The sequence below is a fragment of the Rutidosis leptorrhynchoides genome, chromosome 5, assembly GCF_046630445.1.
Source record: "Rutidosis leptorrhynchoides isolate AG116_Rl617_1_P2 chromosome 5, CSIRO_AGI_Rlap_v1, whole genome shotgun sequence".
Classification (NCBI taxonomy): Eukaryota; Viridiplantae; Streptophyta; class Magnoliopsida; order Asterales; family Asteraceae; genus Rutidosis; species Rutidosis leptorrhynchoides.
Window position 1 is genome coordinate 31,343,324 of NC_092337.1, and position 25,561 is coordinate 31,368,884.

Genomic DNA, 25,561 nt, shown 5'->3' on the forward strand with positions numbered 1-25,561 from the left:
ATGCTTGTCAAAGGGCCGAAAAAATAATTCAACGTGATGAAATGCCACAAAATGTCATTCTAGTATGTGAAGTATTTGACATTTGAGGTATTGACTTTATGGGTCCATTTCCAAAATCTCATAATAATCTCTACATTCTCGTTGCCATTGATTATGTATCTAAATGGGCGGAAGCACAAGCTCTTCCAACTAACGATGCACGAGTTGTAGTCAACTTTTTAAAACGTCTTTTAGCAAGGTTTGGAACACTGAAAGCTTTAATAAGTGATCGGGGTACTCATTTTTGTAACAATCAACTTGAGAAAGTTCTCAAAAGATATGGAGTAACTCATAAAATCTCAACCGCTTATCATCCACAAACAAGTGGACAAGTTGAAAATACCAACCGAGCATTAAAACTTATTCTAGAGAAAACCGTAGGATCAAATCCGAAGGAATTGTCCATGAAATTGGAGGATGCACTCTGGGCTTTTAGAACAGCCTATAAAACTCCAATTGGAACCACACCTTTCAAACTCGTTTATGGAAAAGCATGTCATCTTCCAGTAGAAATTGAGCATAAAGCATTTTGGGCTTTGAAGACATGTAATCTTGATTTACATGAAGCTGGATATCTACGGTTAAGTCAACTAAACGAATTAGAAGAATTAAGACATGAAGCATACGAAAATTCGTTAATCTATAAGGAAAGAACGAAGAAATGGCATGATAAAAGAATCAGAAGTTCAAAAGAATTTAAAGAATGAGACAGAGTCCTTCTTTTCAATTCACGATTCAAGCTATTTCCTGGAAAATTGAAATCAAGATGGTCTGGACCATTCATAGTCAAAAGAGTTTTCCCATACGGAACAATAGAGTTAATAAATTCAAATGGGATTGAATTTAAGGTTAATGGTCACAGAGTTAAACATTACATAGATAATCTAATAGAAGTTGAAGATGAAGTTAATCACAATTTCGACACCACAGCTAACTAAGTGTGGGAAAGTTCAAATCTTTTTAGGGTAATATGTATTTCTGTTAGAGTTAGATATTCTGTTTTCGTGTAGTTTTTGAGAATGGAATCCGAATGGTCTTTCCCTAGCAGACCCTAAAAAACTAGTCTTCTCCCCCAATTCTGAATTTTTATTTTTTTAGGTTTTACGAGATGAAGAATTCCTTTGATCTGAACCATGATCTAATGCTACACGCTATGATTAATAAATGTAATAATGACACACTTCCAAGTGAACTGGTATCATTCATAAGAGCCAAAATGGACGGAGTAAGAAAAGAACTCAGAAAAGATCATCATAAGACACATTTTGGTAAAGGAAAATCAAAATCCGCAACAAAAAGAAGAGCACGATACCTTGAAAGATGTTATAAATGCGGAAAATGGTCACACGAAGGTAAATGTTCAAATAATCAAACATATTCAAGCACCGAATTTGTTACTCTATGCAGAGAAGGACCATTCATATGTTTAGAAGAAAAGATATTGAAGATTCGAGTTTATGCTTATGTAGCTATGGAAAACCAAATCACACGACTCTCATATGAGTCGGCTAAAGCAGGTCTCTGAGAATTCTTTCTCATAGGTAAGTATGTACAGTTTTTTTTATTGCTTTTAACCTTTTGATAATAAACGCTGAATCGTTCGCTATAAAGTATTAAATTGGTATTCAATAAAATTAGGTATGCGTAACCGAAATTATTAATATAATACAAAAATTTATTACATCACTGCGAAATTTACCGTTTATTCTTAAGGTATAAATATCTTTAATCAATTAAACCAAAATATTTCAAAAATTCGTCAGGAGTAAAACTAGGTCGTTGAACCGAAATTACTTTACCGAAAAGAGGGGCGTATATTTTTGATAATATTTGATTGATTAAAGTGGGATAAAAGACCAAAAAGATTTTGAATTTTAATTTTTACCATGTTTTTAAACCTATGAACTCATCAACCTTTTGGTTGACACTTGAAAGCATGTTTATTCTCAGGTATTAAAGAAATCTTCCGCTGTGCATTTGCTCATTTATAGATATTACTTGGAGTCATTCATGACATATTTCAAAACACGTTGCATTCGAGTCATTGAGTTCATCAAGATTATTGTTAAGTCAATTATAGTTGAATATATTATGAAATGGTATGCATGCCGTCAACTTTCGATGTAAAGAAAGTTTGTCTTTTAAAAACGAATGCAATGTTTGTAAAATGTATCATATAGAGGTTAAATACCTCGCAATAAAATCAACTATTGTGAATCGTTTATAATCGGTATGAACGGGTCCTTTCACAAGGTGGAGTATATGGTGTCTTCTTTCTCTATTTATAATATTAAGCATTATTATGTATAACATTAAGATAAAACGCCTCCGACCATATGTATAATATTGAAGTATTATGTACAACTTTATAGTAAAACACCCTCATAACCATATTTACAATATTTGAAGCATTATGTACAACCTTATGATAAAACACCTACATAATAATATGTACAAATTTTTAAAATAAATTGTACAATCTACAAAACACTCAATGAACAAATGTACAAATTTTAAACCATATTGTACAATTTTCATATAATAATTGCATTGTAATTTTTTAAAAAATTTCAAAAGACATTTGTTATTAGTAATAATTATTATTAAAAATATAAACTCAACTTTTAAGCAAACTTTATAATAATAATAATAATAATAATAATTATTATTATTATTATTATTATTATTATTATTATTAATAATAATAATAATAATAATAATAATAATAATAATTATTATTATTATTATTATTATTATTATTATTATTATTATTATTATTATATTATATTCAAATATGAATTCTCTTTACGGGATTAATTACGTTACATATGTATGCGAAAATACATGTCTCTATATGTTTGTAAAAACAATGACAAGTTTCTTAGTCAGAATACGTGATTTTACGGGTCATTAAACTAAACGACTTTAGCATTTACATTGACTTAATTCCCAAAACATATCATTAAACTGTTTTGTTTAACCAACCTCGTGATTTCACGGGTCATTTCACTAATATTTATATATATTGTTACATTAAAAAAATTGATGTACTCTTATCTCTTAAATGGATAATGGATGCGTAGATAGTTTCTGTTTCTATTTCTATTATATTTACGTATATTATATTATATTTATATTTGTGTAGAGATACTGGATAATGTATAATCTGTACCGAGAGTTTCTATTTCAATCTATATCTATAGTTTCTATTAAAATCCTATAATAATGATGTCATTATTAGGCTAATTCCTTTGTTAAAAAAAATCAAAAAAAAAAAAAATTCTAAGCATGGTGGGTGATGTCATTAATCTAAATAATTTTAATTAAAATAAAATCTTATTAATTAATTATTATTTTTAAATCTTATTAATAATTATTTTAATTATTAAAATTAAATAATTTTGAATTAATTAATTAATTATTTTATATTGAGTACGAGAAGGTATAAAAGCTAGGCAAGGAAACCAATTCTAAATTTATATTTTAATTTACACTTTTAAAATAAAATGACAAACAATATTACGTATCTCTTATGATTGGATGTGGATGGTTTAATAGCATTTTAGGTGTTTGATGAAATGCTCAACTGTCGAGTTTCTTAGTCGGACTCTGTGGTTCCACGGGTCATTAAGCTAAATGACTTTAGCATTTACGTTCACTTAATACTTAAAACATATCATTAAACTGTTTCGTATAAACAAACCCGTGATTCCACGGGTCATTTCACTAGTTATATTTTAAAAAGGGTATTTAAAGAATCTAAACACCAAAAGCTCCTATTTTTTTCTTAAACGCTTCATCAAGTAGAGTTTCTTCCAAAAACTTTTTGGAGCTTTTTCCATCTCAATAAAAGCTTTAAGCTTTAGTAACTAAACGAAGCTTTTTATGTAATAGGAGCTTTTTTATAAAAACTAGAAGATAAAAGCTTCAAAAAGCTCTAAAAGCTACTTGCTAACCATATCCTTAGTGTGGCAGTGTGGAACTTTATGTGACTTCTGCAATATTATGAATGACAAAAAACATTCGGCCCAATTAAATTCTAAACAGACTTTTATATGGGCTTTCGGGTTCAATAACTTTTGGCCCAAACCAAATTCAAAACCGTCGCCACTCCTCTGCTAGTTTTTAGGTCCTTTTTCAGACACGCCGCCGCCGTTAACGCCGTAAACAGGTTGAAAATGGAGGTACCGACGCTCAGTTATTCGCAATTCACCACCGTTTCTGGTTCACGGCAGTTGCCGTTAAATAAACTAAGCAGAAATAACATCAGTTTCACATCTCCGACAAAATTCTCCGTCCGTACCTCCGCAGTTTCAGGCGATGATTCCGGTTATCTCTAATTTACTTTTCCTACTCATTGATGATATCCGTACGCATATTTCCGTAATTTTATAATTATATTTTTATATAATTATTTATGCAGCTGTGACTTTGCTTGATTATGGTGCTGGAAATGTTCAAAGTATTAGAAATGCAATTCGTTACATAGGTCTAAACATTAAAGATGTAAGTAAATATATTTGATTGTTGTATACATATTTTTAATTAACATGCAGTTTGTATAAATTGACATAAACAACATATATATTGATGAGTGCATAAAGATTAAAGAAGCATATGATTTCTATATATTGCCTAAAATAAAAAAATATATTATTAGTTTATATATATAAGTTGTGTTACTTTTAGTAAATTGTGGTTTTGCTTTTTGTTGTTTAGGTTCATACACCAGAGGACATACTGAATGCTAAGCGTCTTATTTTCCCTGGTGTTGGAGCATTTGCTGCAATGATGGATGTGTTAAACAACAACGGGTAACTTTTACATTTTGTATGATGTAATTTTGTATAGTTTATGCTTGCAAATTCATACCTATTCGTGTAGAGTGAATATATAGTGTTTTTCCATCCGTTTTTTTTGGTTCTATGCATATAGTTATTTAGGTTAAAGCGGAAATGCCTGTTTGTTTTCTGAACAGAAACGTTTACACCATCTTTAAGTTATGTACAATGTAGCAACTTCATGTTTCCCCAATGAAACCAATCAACCATTTTGATCATTTCTTTCAGGATGGCAGAAGCACTTCGCACTTATATTGAGAAAGATCGTCCGTTTTTAGGCATTTGTCTAGGTTTGCAACTACTTTTTGAGTCCAGTGAGGAAAATGGTTCAGGTTGGTATTCAATTTGTTTCAATTTACTTATTATATCATGAGTTTGTATTTGCAATCTTTAACCACAGATCACTAGTTGAGTAGTTGAACTTGAATGGAACACATTCTTATATATATTATATACGCATACCAGTACTAACCATTATCATTATCTTTTGGTGATGGTGGTTTCCCTGCACGTACATTTGGAGTGATTATTGGCCTTTTTTCTTGTAGAAGTTTATGGATAAAATGATTACGGTTACTAATAACAAATTCTAAAGTTTGATTTGGGACAGTGGTAGAGATCTTTTCTATTTTGCGAATTTGTAACTGTGACTGTGCTTTTTTCATCCGTGTACTTAACTGAAAACAAGATGAACAAGACCTACAAAAAACAACTCAACAATTTGCATGCTTTTGAGCATATGTTGCAATTTCTTGAAATGAATATCGTCAATCACAATAATTGTTACGGCTTTTAACCAAGTTGATTAATTGTCATTTCAGTTAAAGGTCTTGGTTTGATATCTGGGGTGGTTGGACGTTTCGATTCTTCTAATGGTTGCAGAGTGCCTCATATCGGTTGGAACGCTTTGCAAGTTAAAGACAATTCTGTTATTTTAGATGATATTGCTAACCGCCATGTATATTTTGTTCATTCCTACCGTGCTGTTCCGGTACGATTGCTTATCTTTTTCATCTTCTAATTGTGTATGCGTTTTTTTTTTTTACTCTGACACTCAATTTGGTTTTTATAATTGTATACAGTCGGAAGAAAATAAAGAATGGGTTTCATCGACCTGCAATTACGGTATTGACTTCATATCGTCTATTAGAAGAGGAAATGTGCATGCTGTTCAATTTCACCCGGAAAAGAGTGGAGGCAAGTACCATATTTTATTGGAGAACTTAACCATTGTTACTTAATTTAACGTGACCTGTAATTTTACTTTTAAAGTAAGATGAGCTTAACCATTGTAGAAATTCTCAGATGTTGGTCTTTCAATATTAAGGAAATTCTTGTTACCAAATTCTTCCAATGCAAAGGTAGCCTTTAAACTTTTGAATTTGATTTTTTTTTTTTTTTTTTCATTTCTTGTATTTATTATTTAACAATCTAACAACGTAATGTGAAGACAGAAGCCACTTGAAGGGAAGGCTAAAAAGCTTGCAAAGAGGGTGAGTTCTACTATTTGTTGGTCAAAGTTACTATAACTAACTAAAATTCTGTAAATAGTGATTACTTTTTTTTTACTTGATTAAATTAATTTTGTGGTTACCTACTTGCAGGTAATTGCTTGTCTTGATGTAAGAACAAATGATAATGGTGATCTTCTTGTGACAAAAGGAGATCAATACGATGTGAGAGAGCAGACAAAAGATAACGAGGTATCTCTAAATATTATGTTGTCAAAACGTTGTACATATAAAAGATAGTTTTTTTGCTTTCCATAATAACAGTTTCGTCAGTGATATTAATTAAAAGTGTTTATATTACATAGGTGAGAAACCTGGGTAAGCCAGTTGAGCTCGCTGGCCAGTATTATTTAGATGGGGCTGATGAGGTACTTCTTTTTTCTTTCTTTTTTAGGTTTTATATTTTGTTTATTTATTTATAATAATATAATATAACAATAATAATTTATAATATGAGGGTTATAACTAATAGTGATGAATTTCAGGTTAGCTTTTTGAATATTACTGGTTTCCGTGACTTCCCTCTGGGTGATTTGCCAATGTTGCAGGTATGTCTTGTAGTTGTGTAGCACTGATAATTTCATTAATTCGTATTTCAATATGATTTTTCTGATACTGAAGTATTGTTTGATAGATATTAAAATACACATCAGAAAATGTATTTGTACCCTTAACAGTTGGTGGTGGTATCAGAGATTTCACCGATGGTAACGGAAGGTAATTCAGTCTTAATAATTTTTGTATTGTATAAATGATTTTTGAGTTTTTATGAACATAAAGACCACACTTTTTGGATTTTGAGATGTTAGATCAATTGGACTCGTTTCTAAGTAGATTTTTATCTGCCCCGTTAAGATAAATATAGTCTGAGTTGACCCATTCACAAGTAACTGTTTGTGTATCCCACAGGTACTATTCAAGTTTGGAAGTTGCGTCAGAATATTTCAGATCTGGTGCTGACAAGATATCTATTGGGAGTGATGCTGTTTATGCCGCCGAAGAGTATCTAAAGACAGGGGTACGAAACTGATATGTATTCTATATATATATATATATATATATATATATATATATATATATATATATATATATATATATATATATAGGGGCAGGATCAATGGGGAAGTAACCAATCGGAGGGAAGCAAATTTTTTTTTTTTTCGTTTTTTGAAAAAACTTTGTTCACGAACATTATAGATTGGATGAAAATAAGAACATTTAGAAAAGACACTTCGTGATGAATGTTATTATTTTGACGGGAAAACGATCGACAAAAATAACATTCAAGATAATATTGTTCGTGAAGAATGTTAACGTTTTTTTTCTTCATGTTTTGTGAAGTAAAATTTAGCCCGATTTAGAGTTTAGGGTTTAGGGTTTAGGGTTTGGTGTTTTGGGTTTATTCCATAAACCCTAAACTCTAAACTGTTCGTGTTAAAAACTCAATCTAAATCCTAAATCTAAACCCTAAACCCTAAATTTCTAAACCCTAATATCTAAACCCTATAAACCCTAATATCTAAACCCTAATGTCTAAAACCTCAACATACGCTCGAAAAACACGATAATTGTTATATATTACTTCTTCGAGCGTTTTCCCGCCAAAATAATAACATTCATCACGAAGTGTCTTTTCTAAATGTTCTTATTTTCATCCAATCTATAATGTTCGTGAACAAAGTTTTTTCAAAAACAAAAAAAAAAAAAATTTGCTTCCCCCCGCTTCCCCCCGATTGGTTACTTCCCTCTTGATCCTACCACTATATATATATATATATATATATATATATATATATATATATATATATATATAGGGGCAGGATGAATGGGGAAGTAACCAATCGGGGGAAGCAAAATTTTATTTTATTTTTCGTTTTTCTTGAATTTTTTTTTTTTTCCAGCATCAAGATCACACGAAAATATGAACATTTAGAAGAGACACTTCGTGATGAATGTTATTATTTAGGCAGGAAAACGATCGAAAAAAATAACATTCAAGATAATATTGTTCGTGAAGAATATGAACGTTTTTTTTTCATGTTTTGTGAAGTAAAATTTAGCCCGATTTTGAGTTTAGGGTTTAGGGTTTGGTGTTTTGGGTTTATTCCATAAACCCAAAACACCAAACCCTAAACCCTAAACCCTAAACTCTAAACCGTTCGTGTTAAAAACTCAATCTAAATCCTAAATCTAAACCCTAAACCCTAATATCTAAACCCTATAAACCCTAATATCTAAACCCTAATATCTAAACTCCAATAGCTAAAACCTCAAAATACGCTCGAAAAACACGATAATTGTTATATATTACTTCTTCGAGCGTTTTCCCGCCAAAATAAAAACATTTATCACAAAGTGTCTCTACTAAATGTTCATATTTTCATCTCATCTATAATGTTCGTGAACAAAGTTTTTTCAAAAAACGAAAAAAAAAAAAAAAGTTTTTGCTTCCCCCCGCTTCCCCCCGAATGGTTACTTCCCTTTTGATCCTACCACTATATATATATATATATATATATATATATATATATATATATATATATATATATATATATATATATATATATATATATACGTTATCTAAACTTGCTTCTTTTACAGATAAAAACTGGAAAGAGCAGCTTAGAACAAATTTCCAGAGTATATGGTAATCAGGTGATTGTTTTTCTATTTTTTTATGCAACGTTTACATTTTGTGTTATTTATGTTACGGTAGCTGCAAATTCTTGATATATACAAGTACGTCTATATGTATTCACGTATTGTTGATATGATATTGAATTTTCAGGCGGTGGTTGTTAGCATTGATCCTCGTAGGCAATATTTGACGAGTCCTTTTGAAGTTGGTTTCAAGTCTGTTAAAGTAACAAACTTGGGTAAGTATTACTGGTTTTTATCATCAACGTTTCAGTATTATGTGCATATTTATTTTAGTATAACTAGTGAATTTTCTTGTGTTAGGTCCAAATGGAGAAGAGTATGCCTGGTACCAGTGCACGGTAATTTCATTCTTCCAAATTAAATGTTACTTTCTTTTCTTTTTTTTTTAACAGCAAAATTAAATGTTACTTTAGTGTTATCTGAAAAATATGATATTACATTTTTTAATTTAATTAATATATTTGGCTACTAAAATAGGTAAATGGTGGACGAGAAGGCCGTCCAATCGGAGCGTACGAGCTTGCGAAAGCTGTTGAGGAACTAGGAGCTGGAGAAATTTTACTGAACTGTATCGACTGTGATGGTAAAGTTGATCTTTTTTTACTGGGGACCTTTAAGGGAAAAAAATGATTAATTTTTCTTACTTTTCTTACAGTTGCAGAATGAGTAACAATTGTTATGGTTGACTTTGCAGGTCAAGGAAAAGGATTCGATATTGATCTGATAAAGCTAATATCTGATGCTGTTAGTATTCCTGTAATTGCAAGTAGTGGTGCAGGAACTGTCGAACATTTTTCCGAGGTTTTCTCTGAGACAAATGCTTCTGCAGCTCTTGCTGCTGGCATTTTCCACAGAAAGGAGGTAATTGGTCAAATTGAGTAATTTTTTGTGTGTTAAAATGGGTTGGGTCGGGCCAACATTTGCTTATATTTTTATATCAATACTTTATATACTTTATACTTTATATAAGTAGTTGGAGATTAAATATCACCCAACACAAGCTGAACTACATTGCCTTTTCGTATGCCATATAAACTAACTTAAAACTTGTTGGTTTGGGCAGGTACCAATTCAGGTGGTTAAAGAGCACCTAATGAAGGAAGGCATTGAAGTCAGGATGTAGTTTTTAATCCAGCAATAATATTTGGCAAAGTGTCAATTGCAGTCCCATTTCTAAAACTAGTATGACTACATGATTGTGATTTGGCATTGAAACTATTTTTTCCTTTTTCTTTTTTGAACTGATAACTGCAACTGTTGGATCTGCATTGGCATTTGAAATCTGTAGTTTATGGTTGCAAATGTGGTGCCATGTGAGAGGATGTTCAAAGCTTGTAACGAGTTTTTTGTACATCAATTTTCAGAATAATGGGTTTGGATATCAAATGTCGGTTGTTGTGGATAACATAAGACAGTATAATTACATGAATCGCAGTCAATCTCATAAATCAATTTATTGGTAACTAACAAAATTTAGGTTTCACTTCACTTTTGTATCACTCTATGATCATATTTTGAAGAATGAGGTGTGATTTTTATTTTTATTTTTAATTAAAATAACATAGTTTGTTCAGGCTCTATACTTAAATTATGTGCATGTAAGTCACATATTCCCTTTCCTCTTACAGTATTATATAGGTCTGAGGTTGCAAAACTCGCTATTCGGGAATTAATCGGTCGGGACTTTAGAAAGAGTAATCATCAATTCGTGGATTAATCGGACTGTTCTTATTATACATTTAAATAATAGATATCAGAATTATTTGGGTAAATATGGAAGAGAATCATATCATATATAAACATTAACATAATTGTTTAAAATTGTTAATTTTATTTAAAAACTCTAAAATTCTAGTTTAAATTCGTGGTAAATTGTTGATCAATTTCGACTTTGATCGACTTTGATCGACTTTAATCAATAAATCCAATTTTGACTTATTAACCGACGTTGACTTGATTAATTAAACGATTTTCGAAAAACCGGAATGGACTCTGTTTAAAAAGGAGTAATCGGAGATTAATCCGGGGTTTTTACAACAGTGATATAGATATATATTATCCATAGAAAGTGAAATATGAGACCTGTGTTTGATGTACGTAAAAGCGCATCAATTTAATAAAGGCAAACCCTACATTTGACATTTCAAGCATATCAATTTAATTTGGGGATAAGACTAATTAACACCCAACTGCATAACTTTTCTATAAGACAATACAATAGCATATAGTTTAGGGTGTTTGTATTTTCGTTTTGATAATTGATTATTCATTTCAGATAATTAAAATCACAGTTGTAGCAAAATGTATTATAAATTAATGGTAATTTGAATTTGATTATGTTGTTTAGCAACGCAATAATTAAATAATCAATTTTAGGTGTTTATTAACTCGAATTATTTGATAACTTAACATGCTATTAAGGGATATAAGGTGAAAAGAGAAAATTGGTTATCATGTTTTGCTGCGGGGTAATCTGCATTTATTTTTTCATGTTTTGAGCCTCCCGGATTAGAATTAATTGATTTTATTGTTTAACGTATCAAACACTATTATTTACAATGATAATTTTTAACATGAAAAGGTAATAATCAAATAATTAGGTCATAAACGCAAAGCCAAATACTCTTGATACAGTTGCATTAATTTGACTTTTTATATCTGTATGTATCACCCGATATATGTATGTGTATATATGTATGGCCTACTCCAGTTGTGCAGGTGGATGAAACTCGTGGATTTTGTCAAAGAGACGGTTGGGCATATGCATTTTTGCAAAATCCACATTTATTTTCCATACATTTTGGTACCTTTGCATTTATTAATTTATAATCCATCTATTCTCTTATATTATTTGTACTGTACAAGTTTTTGTTACATCCAACTCTATTACAATGTTACACTATATAAATTCAGCCTTATGTATTCATTGTCTCATCATCATTTGAATTCAATTAATCAAAATGTCATCTAAATTATTTCTTTTCGTCGTTGTTGGTGTTCTTGTTTGCACCTCCACTGCCCGGAAGTTGACTGGTTCGAGTCAATCTTTTCAGGATGAAAAGAATTTCTATGGTGGTGGGGTTGGAGCTGGCGGTGGTAGTGGTTATGGAGGTGGTGGCGGATTAGGAGGCGGTAGTGGATTTGGAGGTGGTGGTGGAGGAGGGTTTGGTGGAGGAGGTGGTGGTGGATTGGGAGGTGGGTCCGGATTTGGAGGAGGATCTGGGGGTGGTTTTGGAGGTGGGTCTGGGATTGGTGGAGCAGGTGGTGGTGGAGGGTTTGGCGGTGGTGGAGGCAGCGGTGGTGGACTTGGTGGTGGTTCAGGTGGAGGATTTAGCGGTGGTTCAGGTGGAGGCATTGGTGGTGGATACCCATGAGTGAATGGCAATATATTGAAATATAAATATGATGCTACAAAATGCATGTATGTGGCATTGTTTGAGTTGATTGTTGTTTAATTGTGTGTGTATGTATTGATATTATAAATTGAAACCATAAGTAAAATTTGGTTTCTGTAATAATATATAATAAAGTTGAAAAAATTGTTCAATAGTAATTTTTTGGTAACTACACTAGTAAACTTGCCAAAAATGCATGTCCTATAGGGCGTTGGAATTTGTGGTTTGAGAAGATTATTAATTTATTCGGTTATAAAATAAAATTTAAGTATTTTACTAATCAAGAGAAAATTGTATGTCAAAAAATGATTATTTGTGTTTCTATTGAAAGAAATGACGTTAAAAAAGAAAAAAGTTGAGAGATGTTTTTTTTTTTTAAATGTCCTTTTTACAAATGCAATTTAAACACCCTTGATGTGACGGTTATTATTGTTAGGTTCCACTAGATAAATCTAAGCTCAAAATATATATAAACAAAAGTCACATGATAGTCACGTGGAGGTGAATTCCTAGAGATAGCTTAAACCTCAAAAACATTATCTACATCCATATTCCTCACAGAACTAATCTAAAGGCATATTAATGGTGGGAATATAACTGAATTTTGAAAAATGAAGTCCATAAACCACCATCTGCCATCAATTTCCACCCACAAACACCATTTGTTCCTTACAAATGCACCAGCACTAGGTGGGGTTCAACCAAGACACAAGTTTTACTTGCAACCAAATCATGTGAGAACTAAGCCCATGACTATGGCTATCACCTCCTCTCAATTGTTGATTCTTGCTGTAAATTCACCCGCTACCACCGGAGATTTGTCGGTCTTGATTCCAACTAGGTTTGTTCATTCTACATCTATCCGTTCTTAATAATTGCATTTATTTTTTCTTTTTTTAAATGACAAACACACACTCAACACGATTTTTCACACGACTATATACATAATGTCCACTATATACATAAAGTCCACCATAGGACATGAACCCATGACGTCAAGGTCAGAGGGGCACCTCGAGTCCTCGATACCGTCAGACCAATAACCATTTGGTGTGTTTTGAAGTTTTAGCTAAAGTCGTCCACTTATATGGATTTACGACGAACCATTCTTCCTAGACACAAATTTATCTGGATCAATAATCTGAAAGTCAAAACCAGTAAAAAGTTTGAGCATTGGATAATTCTAGATCCTAAGTAGTGAATGTGGCTTTCGTAAAGCTCAAAAATCCCAAATATGTGTGGTCCTTAATTACGTTGAACGAGTTGAAAGTCACAAATATACTATGGGGGTGTTTACTTTCTTTTTGTATTAAATGCTGTTTCCATATGCCTTTATTTGGAAAAGTCTGTATCGAAGTCCTCTATAAACATACCATTATTATTTCATATTAAGTGACTTGGAAAAGTCTGTATCGAAGTCCTCTATAAACATACCATTATTTCATATCAAGTGACAGATTAAGCAACGAAGAAACAACAATTTTATTAACTAGGATTAAGACTACTTTATACGTCATGTGCTCCGTATCTTGTTCGTTTATATACTCGGATATGGCAAATATAAAAAAAACTTACAGTTGTACCTGGTTGACAGTGCAGCATTCCTGTTTCTTTACTGGATTGCCAACTTCATGGTGCCTGAAATTCTAATCAAGGAACTCGAGTCTCAAGATGCAGATCAAAACCCTAACGAAGAAGAAGGCATTCCATTAAGCAAACCGATTAACTCAAAACCAAAAAAGAAGGGGTTCCAAAACACCAAATGATTCAACTACGGCAGATTTTCATTTCATTAATGTAACTGTCTTATAACAATAATTTACAGTTACTTTGTTTTAGTATTTAAAAAAAAAAAAAAAAAACAGAATCGTCATCAATCCCCAAGACCGACAAATTAAATTTAGCTAATTATTTAAATATATTTTACAATTAAATAAAAAATGATTATACATCTATCCAATCATTTTGAATTGGTTTTTCAGCAGGGGATGCACTCCCAGCCCTTGGCGGTTTCTTTGAAAACATCGATGTTAACGATTGGCGTAACGGATTTTCTTCTATATTCTTCGGTTCTTTCGGTGGTGTTTTCTTATCTTTGTTACCAAACACAAAACTTAGTCTTCTGAATCGAGCCTTTAGTTCACCGGTAAATGGAGTATCATCACCTTGTTGATGCTTTGTGAGCCTTGTCATCTCATCTGGGTTTAATACCATCATCACCACCGTATCATACACCTATTACCAAATATTGAAAATAATGAATAGATACATCCATATGCAGACACATAAATAGATCCAAACATGTTATATTTAGATACCTGGCATATTTCATCAACTTTTTCAAACCAATTTTTGCTTTGACAAGTAGCAACAATGTAGTCTTTGCACTCAAGGAACAGCTTGTACAGATATTCATTTGTCGACGTTTGGGTCTCAGCAACCGCACATCCTGAACATAACTGAAAATAAAACATGCTTACATCATCAATCAACTTTTTACATTATAGAAAAACCATTTTCTAATCATTAACCAGATATTTAATAGTGACTTACAAGAGAAATGAATAGTTGTTCAAAGAATTGAGAAGGGGAGAAATCCTCTAAGCCATGCAGAATGCCTTCTCTACAGACACAAACAAGCGTACACATTTTATCGGATTATCACATACATCTAAATCTAAATTTCAACCCATTTGCTTTATAACGGGTCAAAAGGGCATAATACAATATATAATAATAACCTTTATAATAACTAGTTGAAAGGTCGCCCAAATAGGTATTCTTAATGAACAAAACGTCTATACTAACTTTTGTAAACATTCTGACACCCTAAATATTTGTATAATCCATATAAAACTTGAACAGGGAATGCTTCAAGAGAACTTGACATATGTCAACCCATAAAAAATTTACCTTTTTAACTCATTAGTCAATACAACCTGTATGTGCGGCCCCTTTATACGTTTACATCAAGATAATCAAGACATTGATACTAAAAAAGAAACATATCTTACACAGACAAATCTTCATCGTATAATGGAGACTGTTTAACAGCTGGTACCGGTTTTGCAGTTTCCCAAATCTCTCTCCACAAATTCCCTAAAAAACCAAGACATACACAAATTAAATCATATAAAACACCAACATTTTGCACACCATATATGATTCAGCAGCAGGGGTAGGTTAGTAGGTACCTTCTTTTTGCATACGCATACTCAAGCGGCCTCTGGATGACGAATTGTCGCCATCAACAGATTCTTTGCTTTCATCATCTGATGTGGGCTCCATCCAATCAGGGGGTGAGTGCCATCTAACAAAATCCTCTAATATGCACCCCGGATTTGCAGCCTACAGACAGTTATCAAAAGATCATAATGTTACCTACTAGAAAACATCTCATTAATTAATTTATTATTATTATTATTATTTAGTTGAATAAGACGCTTGCTCTTTGCAGCTTATTAATTCACCTTGAAAGCCTGCATGTCCGATAGGAGTTGAGAGCACCCTGCTCCAACACTAAACACATAAAAATGATAACTTGTTTAGATTATCATAACACTAACTACATAAAAAAGTCAACTTGATAAGATTGCAACTAAACTAGTTCTTCAAAATCATAATACAAAATAACATCATAGTATTTTGATTAATCAACTGACCTCCCTGTACGTAAGATAAATTCCTCAGTTTCTTTTACAAGGTCTTCTGTGAGCAAAGGCTCTTCCTGAAAACCGAAGATGAAAATACATATAAGGTATCATCTTGAAAACAGATTTTATTGGAAAAAAAACCAACTATTAACCAAACCTGCATAACGGGGGCAAACACAGGTTCACCAGTTTCCAACATTGATAGATTCTCAAATTGTTTGGCAGCTCCTAATCGAAGTACAAACTCTCCCGAGCTAACTTTAGCATACATGAGAGGAGTATTTCCATTTAAGGATGACAACTTATCATTGGAATCGGCTTGTTTTAAGACAAAATTTAATGATTCTGTGGCAACTGCACGACGTTGTTTCCTAGATATACAGCAATTGATGACCTGCAACTGCTGATACAACAAACAGCAATTTAAATCTGGAATTTGATCAGCAGGGATGCCAGGTATATGTTGTCCTACACTCCATAGTCTTCTCAACTGCACATCAAAAATTCAAAAAACATAAAGACCAAAGTAGATATAAAACAAGACAAAAGTACGTGGTTGGTCCCCGTGGTTTATATCAAATGAAGTCATTGGTCCCCGTGCTTTTCTTTGAGGTGGTTGGTCCCCGTGGTTTATAAAATGAGCGTGGGTGGTCCCAGTGGTTGTTTTTTATGGGCGTGGGTGGTCCCTGTCAGGGTTTACAAAATGGGTGTGGGTGGTTACGCCCATTTTGTAAACCACAAGGACCAACAACCTCAAAAAAAAACACAGGGACCAACGACTTCATTTGATGTAAACCACAGGGACCAAATGCACAATTTGCTCAAAAAACAACAAACTTGAGACCATAGTACCATGGTATAAAAAGGAACCCCTTACTAATGAAGGATTCAAGGAATGTAAAGAAGACAAAAGTTTGTGACAAGAAAAAAAACATATCCTACCGGACCCGCCATTTTGTAACCTCTAATTAGGACCCTTTGATTGGTAATTAGTAAGGGGTTAGAAATCAGAACAACTCACTTACTTCTGCAACAACTCTTAACCAAAATGATGCCATTTTCCTTATTGTTTTCAAACATCCAATGGCTTCAGCAAGCTCCACCACAAAGCTATCAGGAGGAGCCCCATGAAGGTCTTTGATCAAAGATGTAATATTTGAATTTGCCTCCAAGTTACGCCTCGTTTTCCTTCCAGAAAGATGTCCTTCTGTAAAAAATCTTGCAAGAAATTGATAAATTATCAAGGACCAATGCAAGAAAAGTACCCAAAAGTTTTGTCTTAGCTACAAGCATTCACTAAAAAAGTCTACCTCCATCAAGTAATGAATTTATAAAAGACGCAACTTTATCATTAGCACTAAGCTCAGAATCAATCTTATCTTCCTTATCTCTCAGTACTAGTGACTTCACAGTGGAAAAGTTCAAACCAGTTTTCTCTCTGACAGGTGATGAATCCCTGGATGGCATTAAGAGATCTTTCATAGATCTGACCATTCTGGTTGTCCTACAGTCAACATTAACTTAAGAGTTAAATAACATCCTAGTTTAGTTTTGAATCTGTAACACTGGAGTATCTTTATCCCATAGCTTGATAATTAAAGTGTCTAATACAACGTGAGGGAAAATATATGTGGTATTATTCACTTCACCCACTTATATAATAACAACAAGAAGCCTAATACATGACAGAAATAAAAAACAATATGGCAAAAGAATGAAAAAAGTTGATCTAAAATCAGCTAGAAATGTGACCAAAACAAATACTAGAAATAACTTACTCGACACCAATAGCCAATTGCCTAAGCACAGCTGCAGATGGCATGATATCAGTATTTGAGTCATCCGAACCCAATAAAGCACCTTCTGGTTCCTAGAAGATATGAAGATGAGGACATCACTTTTGGTCAACTGGTATTATAAATAAAACGGAAATAGCTTATTATTTACAAAGGTAACCGATAACAAGTTCAAGAATCAATCTTGCTGTTCATTTTCTTGTGCTTTTTAAACTATCATTAGCACTTTCTGTTATTGTATACAAATATCACAAATAGCGTACGTGTTTACATTTTAAAACAACTTTTTTGCACTGCCCAGAAAATAGCAAAAATTGATCTTTATCTTTCAGTTTAAACCAGACAATGGATGCAACTCCATCAACAACGAAGTTACTTAGTTATTCCAATTGTTCATTCCACACTATAAGCTCTTTTCTGCAATTTTATGTATTCAGCAAGCCTCTAATATGAACTATTAAGTCAATAACGCTAGCATAGGGAATATTATACCAACTACCATAGTAAAACTGGTTCACTCTCAAAAACTAGTGACTGCCAATAAAATTTAAATACACATGCCTCTTAAGGGAACTTAAATTCAAGTTAACTTCTTTTGTTACCTTTGACATAGGACTCCTACTCGGCTGGAACATATTTCCATCAAATGTCGGAAAAGACGTTGTATTATCATCGGTTTTATCACCTTCTTGAGCTCCTTTTTTCATAAACCTTATGTTTTTAAATCTCTCCTGCCAATCTTGCTTTGTTTTAATCGGCTCCGGTCTCCACTTTTCATCCTTTTCCTGTCAGCAACACCATGACAAGTTCACCAATTCGAAAGTAAACAAACAAAAAAGAGTATATATTCACTTTTGTAAACTAGGTACAAACTTCTGAAAACACTCATGTTACTTACTGTTTACTGAATTGATCAACTAAAAGATAAATAGATCGATCATTTTAGAACATATACAAAAAATTATAATAAAGTTCCAGTAAGAACTTACTTACCTAAATTTTGAATAATATAAAGAGGAAAAAACTTATCCATCAACCATGCTTCAAAAATTATATAGTAATATTGTGTAAAAACGGATGCACATACGCCCAAACTTATATAAGTCAATAAAATACAAATTCACACAGAGCAAAATATGTGATTGTATTAAAAAAATAAATAAGGTTGATCCAGTTTTTGTGCATATCTGAGATACATAAATGTGAACTCACCTTAGTAATGATCGCATTGGTGGTCGAATCAATATTCTCAGTAACTGACGCTTGACTGAGGTAATCATCTAAGGTATCTACAGTATAAATCAATTTAAAATAATATTCAGCATAAGATCCAAACATAAAAACTTGCAATTGCGATTTCGATTGCGATTGGAGTATTAAGTTGAAAATAAAATGAAATGAATAAGGTATAAATATATATAGATATAGATAGCAGATTATAAAACCTAGATCGGAGGAAGAATCGGATTTTTTTATAGTATCAGTGAAGACTTTTTCAGCTTTAGCAGCGGCGGAATGAAAGGCGGTACGAGCTTTAGATACGAATCCAGTTGATGACGCCGCCATTTTCTGATGCTAACGAAACTCAAGGTATCATGCTCAATGTTTGGAGGGAGAATGATTGAGTGATATAAACGGAGATTCAATTCAATTCAATTCAATTCAATCGAAGATGAAATTGAAATTTGAAATTGAAAATGAAATAAGGGCACATAAAAGAAGAAGTGTAGTCAAAATCTGAAATGAATGTATTTATACTGTGTGAGTGAGAGTATAAACAATTTAGGAAACAGTGGAGGGAGTGCGCGTCTCGTTCTCAGTTGCGACGATCAATTCGGAATGGATTACGGATATTCCAATATTTTTATTTTTATCGTTAAATTGGCCATTTTTTATTTTTATGTAATACTCCAACAAGTTAAAATAAAATTAAATAAATAAGAAATAATTACTTTGTTTTTGGAAGGTAAATGATGATTAGATCTAAAATTATCATATGAGATTTGATATTCACTACATGTTTTAGAGTTTGATGATTTGAATCGTCAAAGTGTTATGCATTTATCTTTGAATTTGTTTTTATAATGTTGTTAGCACGCCCCTTTTTCATTTTAGTCTTTTTTTCATATACATTCGATTTCGTTATATACAGAAAGTAGTGAGAGACAAAAGATATATAGATATGTGAGATGTGAGGTATGAAATATTTTTTACTAATTATTTTGACCTAACTGGTCTTTCTTTTTGATAAGTAAGAATTATTGGTAATAATAGAAAAATAATATAGGTGATTTCAAATATTTTCAGATATTCATGTTATGTGTGATAGTGGTTCCGTGTTTCTTATGTTTATATAGAAAGTTCAGATATAATGTTGAGCCGATGATTCAATCTTTTCAAGAAGTATGTCATTATTAGAAAAGAGGTAAAGATTGGTAATTCGGACCTTAACATTTCACATTTATTTTATGCGAATGATGCAATTTTTGTCCGAATGGAATAGAGATAGCTTGCTTAGTACACTTGCGGTTCTAAATAGTTTTTATAGAGTTTCGGGGTTAAAAATGATGTGGCGGGGTCAAACCTTTTCGATTTTGGTGTTAACGACTCGCAAATCGAGGAGTATGTTCATGAGCTCGGGTGTTCAAAAGGTACGTTTCCTTTCACATATTTGGGATTACCGATTGGAGTTGATATGAATAATATTGCGAATTGGGAAGTTTTTGAGGATCGTTTTCGTAAAAAGTTATCAGGATGGAAAGCTAATCTTTTGTCAGTAGGTAGGCGATTGACTTTAATAAAGGCTTTTTTGGAGAGTTTGGTTCTTTATCGTTATTTAAATGCCCGGAAACGATTCTAAATAAATTGGAAGTTTACGAGCCGAGTTTTTTTGGGTAGTTCTAGAAATAATAAGAAGGTGCATTGGATTAATTGGAACCAAATCTTAGTGTCACATGACAAAGGTGGTTTAGATGTTGGTAGTCTTCGTTCATTTAGTTATGGTCTTCTTTTTAAACGGATTTGAAGATTTGTCACTTCACCAAACGCAATGTGGTGTTTGGTCATAGTCACACTTTATGGAGCTAATGCGGGTTTAGATGGAAATTCGATTTGTTGCGAAGGTACATGGCATAAAATTGTTAATTCTTTTAGCAAAGTAAAAGTAAAGAATAAAGGACTTCTACCTCGAAATGTACTCCGGGTTAAAGTGGGTGATGGTAGTTAGATAAAATTTGGAAAGATAATTTTTTTTTTTTTTTTTGAAAGGCAATGCCCCAAAGTGAGGTTAGTGGGGATTGAACATGGGTCTCCTGTGGAGATTTTCAAGTACCCAATGTGACGACCCGAAAATTTTTGACCAAATTTAAACTTGATCTTTATATGGTTTCGACACGATAAGCAAAGTCTGTAAAGTTGAGTCTCAAAATTTTTGAACTATTTATATGGATTCAATTAACCTTTGGCTATTCCCGACGATTCACGAACAATTGTGTCTAAGTAAAAATGTATATGTATATAAATAAAAATAAATAAAAGTATATATAATAATTTGAAATAATAAAATATAAGATATTAAACAGAATAATTAAGTATTGTTAAAATGAATAAATATTAAATATTCAACATATGTTATCAAATAATATATAATTGTAATTTAAAAAAAAATATATTTGTTATAATATTATTATCTTTATTTTTCTTATTATTAATATCAATACCTGTAGTATTAATATTATTATATAAAATTTGAAATACGTAACATGTTATATTTTAATTATAAATTGTATAATTATTAGATATTATTGTTACACTATCATTAATAATTAATATTATTATTATAGTCATCCTTATTATTAATTTTTATAAAGTAAGACAATTATTATTATCATTAATAATATTATTAGTATTAGCATCATTATTATTAATTATTATTAAACTTATCTTTTTATTAATATTATCATATCAATATCATTATTTCTCTTTATTATTTTGATATTGTAGTTATTATTAGTATAATTTCGATATTATTATTATTATTAACAATTATATTATTGTTATTATTAGTATTAGTATTCTCATTATTAATAATAATATTATTTAATATCACTATAAATATTATTATTAATAATTATTACTATCAATTTCATTAAAAATTTTATTATTACTATTTTTATTATTATTAATGTTATTATTTGTATTTAAATTATTATTAATATAATTATAATTAATAATTAATAATTAATAATAATAATTATTATATAACATCATACTCGTAATTTTGGAACCTAGATCTTTTTCCCATCTCAATCAACTTTAGTTAAATTTTGTTCTTGTCTGAATTTGTTATCTTTCAATATCAATTATAGTGTACGAATTCGTTTCATGTCCTTGTCTGATTTTATTATTATTATTTTTTTCCTTTTCTTCTCTGCGTGATTGAACCTGTCAACTCACTCTTGGCTTTAAAAACAAACGTTTAGGTTAATGCTATGGGAATCATTCACTTCTTCATCAAATATAGCTGATATTAAACAGTTACACCTATTGAATTAAACTTATTTTTTTCTTTTAAGCTCGATATCTCTGTTTCTACTTCATTCTATCAATAGCTCGAATTCTTAATGATTTTCAAAATCTAAAAATGCAGAAGTGATTTAAATCATGTCGTGATACTTCCTGCAAAGTTTCATAATCCAATTCATCTTATTGATTCCTAATTTTCGAGTCAAAGTTTAAGATTGAAAAAGTCAACCGTCGTGTTCTTGGCAAAATTCGAGTTCAATTCAATGTTTTGGATCCAATTGAGGTTACAGAAAGTTTATACGTTTGATTTAAAACCATTTTCATGTAGAAACTTTGATCTAAAACGTCCTTAAAATCAAGATTGATGATTGAGTTCTTCATTCGTTTTTCACGAACAACAGACCTCTTATTTTATTTTTATTTTTGATTAATTGATCAAAAGGATTCGTTAAAGGTCATTTATAATTAAGTTTCAAGTCTTAATACAACCTTTGATTCGTTATTTTAGGTATGGATTGCATCATCTGGTCGATTAAGTTTTTTGGAGAAGAAAGTGAATAAGGGAAAACAGAAACGGGTTTTTATAATTTAAAGTTGGGAACATTTCAGAAAAACAAGGATAGATGGGTAGTTAAGGGGTGTTACGGCGAACAAGAGGTCTTGGGTTCGAGTCCGGTTTGGCGCAATTCTTTTTAGAAAAACTTCCTAAGGGTATATACACTTTTTCCTTAATTCTATTAATATTATTATTATTGTTATTATCATTGTTATTATTAGAAATTGTTATTATGACTAATATGATAGTTATTATTATTATTATTATTATTATTATTATTATTACTAATAAAAGTATTAGTTATCATTTATTATTAGTATTACGATTATAGCCACAAATATGAATAATAATATTATTATTATGATTACTGATTTATCATTTTAGTGTATTATGATTATATTTAGGATAATTATTATTATTGTTGTTATAAGAATAATACAAGTTATTAATATTATTTTCACTAATATTAGTATTAATATCATTTTTGTAATTATTGGTATTATTATTATTAACATAAGTACCATTTTTAACAATATCATTATTATTATTAGTATTATCAATATCAAGAAAGTTATTATTATTAGTAAATTATTATTCTCAATACTATCATATTTTTTTTACAGATAAATATTTTGTATCTAAAATATACTTATTACATATACTGTAATAATAGTAATAGTTTATATACCTATATATCAAACATATTAACATTATTTATATAAATACTTATATATAATAAACTAATGTTTTTTAAATATAATACTAATCATATATGTATAGATATATTAATATAACTAAATATATAGATATTAATCATTTTAAGTATATATACAACATAAAAATATGTAACATATAATTTAAAATATAATATAAGTATTTGCTTTTAATGGAATTTAGTATAAATTCTATATAACTAAAAAATATAAAAATTAACACATTCTAATAAAGGAATTTATGTGATTCCATTATGTGTATTAATACATATACAAATGATATATGTTCGTGAATCCGAGGCCAACCCTGCATTGTTCAGTATCGCCGTATGCATATTTTTACTACAAAATATCGTATTGTGAGTTTCATTACTCCCTTTTTATATATATTTTTGGGACTGAGAATACATGCGCTGATTTTATTAATGTTTTACGAAATAGACACAAGTGATCAAAAACTACATTCTATGGCTGGATTATGAATATTGAATATCACCCCTTTTTAGCTTGGTAACCTAATAATTAGGAAACGGGTATGGCCCATAATTGACTCGAATCCTAAAGATAGATTTATGGACCTCAACAAGTCCCATTCGGTGTACGGATGCTTTAGTACTTCGAGATTATTATTATTATACAGACGAGAGGTTCTGTTTGGGGATATTCTATGCATTAAAGCTAAGTCAGTTATCAAGCATTCACCATATGAATAATTTTTAATTCGCGAGTTACGCGTGTTATTTTGTACTCGGGTTACGTGTACAATTAAATATATGAAATCTTGTCGTCTATTAATGTGACGCCCCGTACAAAACCATCATGTACGATTCGTCAACAACAGGATCCTTACACGGTCAAACACTAAATGCTGTTTGAAAACCAGTTTTGCATTCATAAAAAGATAGTGTTTACAAAAGATAAGGTGACACAGAGGTCATTACAAAGCCATTATTCAAATAACATAAGTTGCGAATGCAAGATAAAAGTTTCATGATTGAGACATCTCTAAGTAATGCAGCGAAAATCTAACACAGCAGGTCCATAACAGCAAGTCTATAACACCAAGACAACAAGTCTAACAGCGGAAGCAACATCGCCTAAGCACCTGAGAAATACACGCTTAAAAAGTCAACACGAATGTTGGTGAGCTATAGTTTGTTTGTAATCAGTAATGTAATGTAGGCCACGAGATTTCAGTGCTTCAACCAGCAGTTTAAATCAGTAATTCAAATCAATATGATAAAGTATATGGTCTGTTAGAGGTAGGGAAAGAATAACCACTTAGCCCAGGTACTGTACAAGCAGGGCCTTGATTGCAGAATTTGTAACCCGAAAATTTGTTATAGATTTAGACACCCTGTATACTTAAGGAAAAAGTTCTGAGATAGGAAAAACCTTGGACTCACTTGCGGTAGAGCAATCGTTATCTCAGCTATGGAGACTCGCATGAATCCTGATTTTAGTTAGGGTACGTTTCGTCACAACGTTCTATTGTCTCGGAGTTATTTAGTACTAGAGCGATAGAAACCTTATATCTAAGGACCTTAGTGTTATGACTAATAAGCCATTAACAACCATGAGGGTTAAGTATTCTATAGGACAAGCAAATGGTAAGCTGGCAGAGATAGAGGAATAATTTAAGGTAGTACCTTAAAATTAACAGGTGGGTCATTTGGAGATGACCTCATGTCAACAAAACTTGGAAGTTTTAAAGTAGTAGTTGGAAAGGATTAGTTACCTATGCACAAACAGATGTTATTTGAGAAGATTGATAGAGTTTTTCACAGCAGTATAATAAGATTTGGTTGGAATGAACCTTAAGATTTACCTAACACCCATCAAGTTAGGAAGCTTGATGTAAAAGTTGGAATG

At 31.2% G+C, this 25,561-nt stretch overlaps 3 protein-coding genes across 5 annotated transcripts; 2 read left to right on the plus strand and 1 right to left on the minus strand.

The window, feature by feature from the left end:
- Positions 1-4,165: 4,165 nt before the first annotated feature.
- On the plus strand, positions 4,166-10,472 carry LOC139846862 (imidazole glycerol phosphate synthase hisHF, chloroplastic). The gene is made up of 19 exons (XM_071836405.1): positions 4,166-4,368; positions 4,463-4,545; positions 4,759-4,853; positions 5,109-5,212; positions 5,702-5,871; positions 5,963-6,077; positions 6,186-6,241; positions 6,335-6,373; positions 6,485-6,583; positions 6,697-6,759; positions 6,877-6,939; positions 7,026-7,108; positions 7,301-7,409; positions 8,993-9,046; positions 9,180-9,267; positions 9,353-9,390; positions 9,530-9,635; positions 9,747-9,913; positions 10,116-10,472. Exons 1-19 carry the CDS (start codon positions 4,218-4,220, stop codon positions 10,173-10,175), a joined length of 1,743 nt encoding a protein of 580 aa, XP_071692506.1. The 5' UTR covers positions 4,166-4,217; the 3' UTR covers positions 10,176-10,472.
- A 1,494-nt stretch (positions 10,473-11,966) lies between these two features.
- Positions 11,967-12,599, plus strand: LOC139848331 (uncharacterized). Its single transcript, XM_071838062.1, has one exon. It carries the CDS (start codon positions 12,013-12,015, stop codon positions 12,424-12,426), a length of 414 nt encoding a protein of 137 aa, XP_071694163.1. The 5' UTR covers positions 11,967-12,012; the 3' UTR covers positions 12,427-12,599.
- A 1,617-nt stretch (positions 12,600-14,216) lies between these two features.
- LOC139847208 (uncharacterized) lies at positions 14,217-19,702 on the minus strand. Of its 3 annotated transcripts, XM_071836847.1 has the most exons (14): positions 19,342-19,691; positions 19,109-19,185; positions 18,499-18,681; positions 17,879-17,970; positions 17,411-17,604; positions 17,126-17,307; positions 16,258-16,590; positions 16,110-16,174; positions 15,918-15,966; positions 15,642-15,795; positions 15,462-15,546; positions 15,001-15,070; positions 14,766-14,906; positions 14,217-14,682 (listed from the first exon to the last, which is right to left on the minus strand). In XM_071836847.1, the coding sequence occupies exons 1-14, from the start codon at positions 19,460-19,462 to the stop codon at positions 14,392-14,394; spliced, it is 2,037 nt and encodes a 678-aa protein (XP_071692948.1). In that variant the 5' UTR covers positions 19,463-19,691; the 3' UTR covers positions 14,217-14,391. The 3 variants fall into 3 exon arrangements, 2 of the variants coding, with proteins under 2 accessions (XP_071692948.1, XP_071692950.1); XR_011759363.1 differs by lacking the exon at positions 15,001-15,070 and having other exon boundaries at positions 14,545-14,682; positions 14,766-14,896; positions 19,342-19,702; XM_071836849.1 differs by lacking the exon at positions 14,217-14,682 and having other exon boundaries at positions 14,768-14,906; positions 15,001-15,065; positions 19,342-19,702.
- Positions 19,703-25,561: the final 5,859 nt, after the last annotated feature.

Coding starts and splice junctions, on each gene's coding strand:
- LOC139846862 (XM_071836405.1), top strand. CDS start 4,218: ATGGAGGTACCGACGCTCAGTTATTCGCAATTCACCACCGTTTCTGGT. Junction 4,369..4,462: donor AGTTTCAGGCGATGATTCCG/GTTATCTCTAAT, acceptor TTATTTATGCAG/CTGTGACTTTGCTTGATTAT. Junction 5,213..5,701: donor CAGTGAGGAAAATGGTTCAG/GTTGGTATTCAA, acceptor TTGTCATTTCAG/TTAAAGGTCTTGGTTTGATA.
- LOC139848331 (XM_071838062.1), top strand. CDS start 12,013: ATGTCATCTAAATTATTTCTTTTCGTCGTTGTTGGTGTTCTTGTTTGC.
- LOC139847208 (XM_071836847.1), bottom strand. CDS start 19,462: ATGGCGGCGTCATCAACTGGATTCGTATCTAAAGCTCGTACCGCCTTT. Junction 15,547..15,641: donor TATGCGTATGCAAAAAGAAG/GTACCTACTAAC, acceptor TTGGTTTTTTAG/GGAATTTGTGGAGAGAGATT. Junction 14,907..15,000: donor AACAACTATTCATTTCTCTT/GTAAGTCACTAT, acceptor TTTTATTTTCAG/TTATGTTCAGGATGTGCGGT.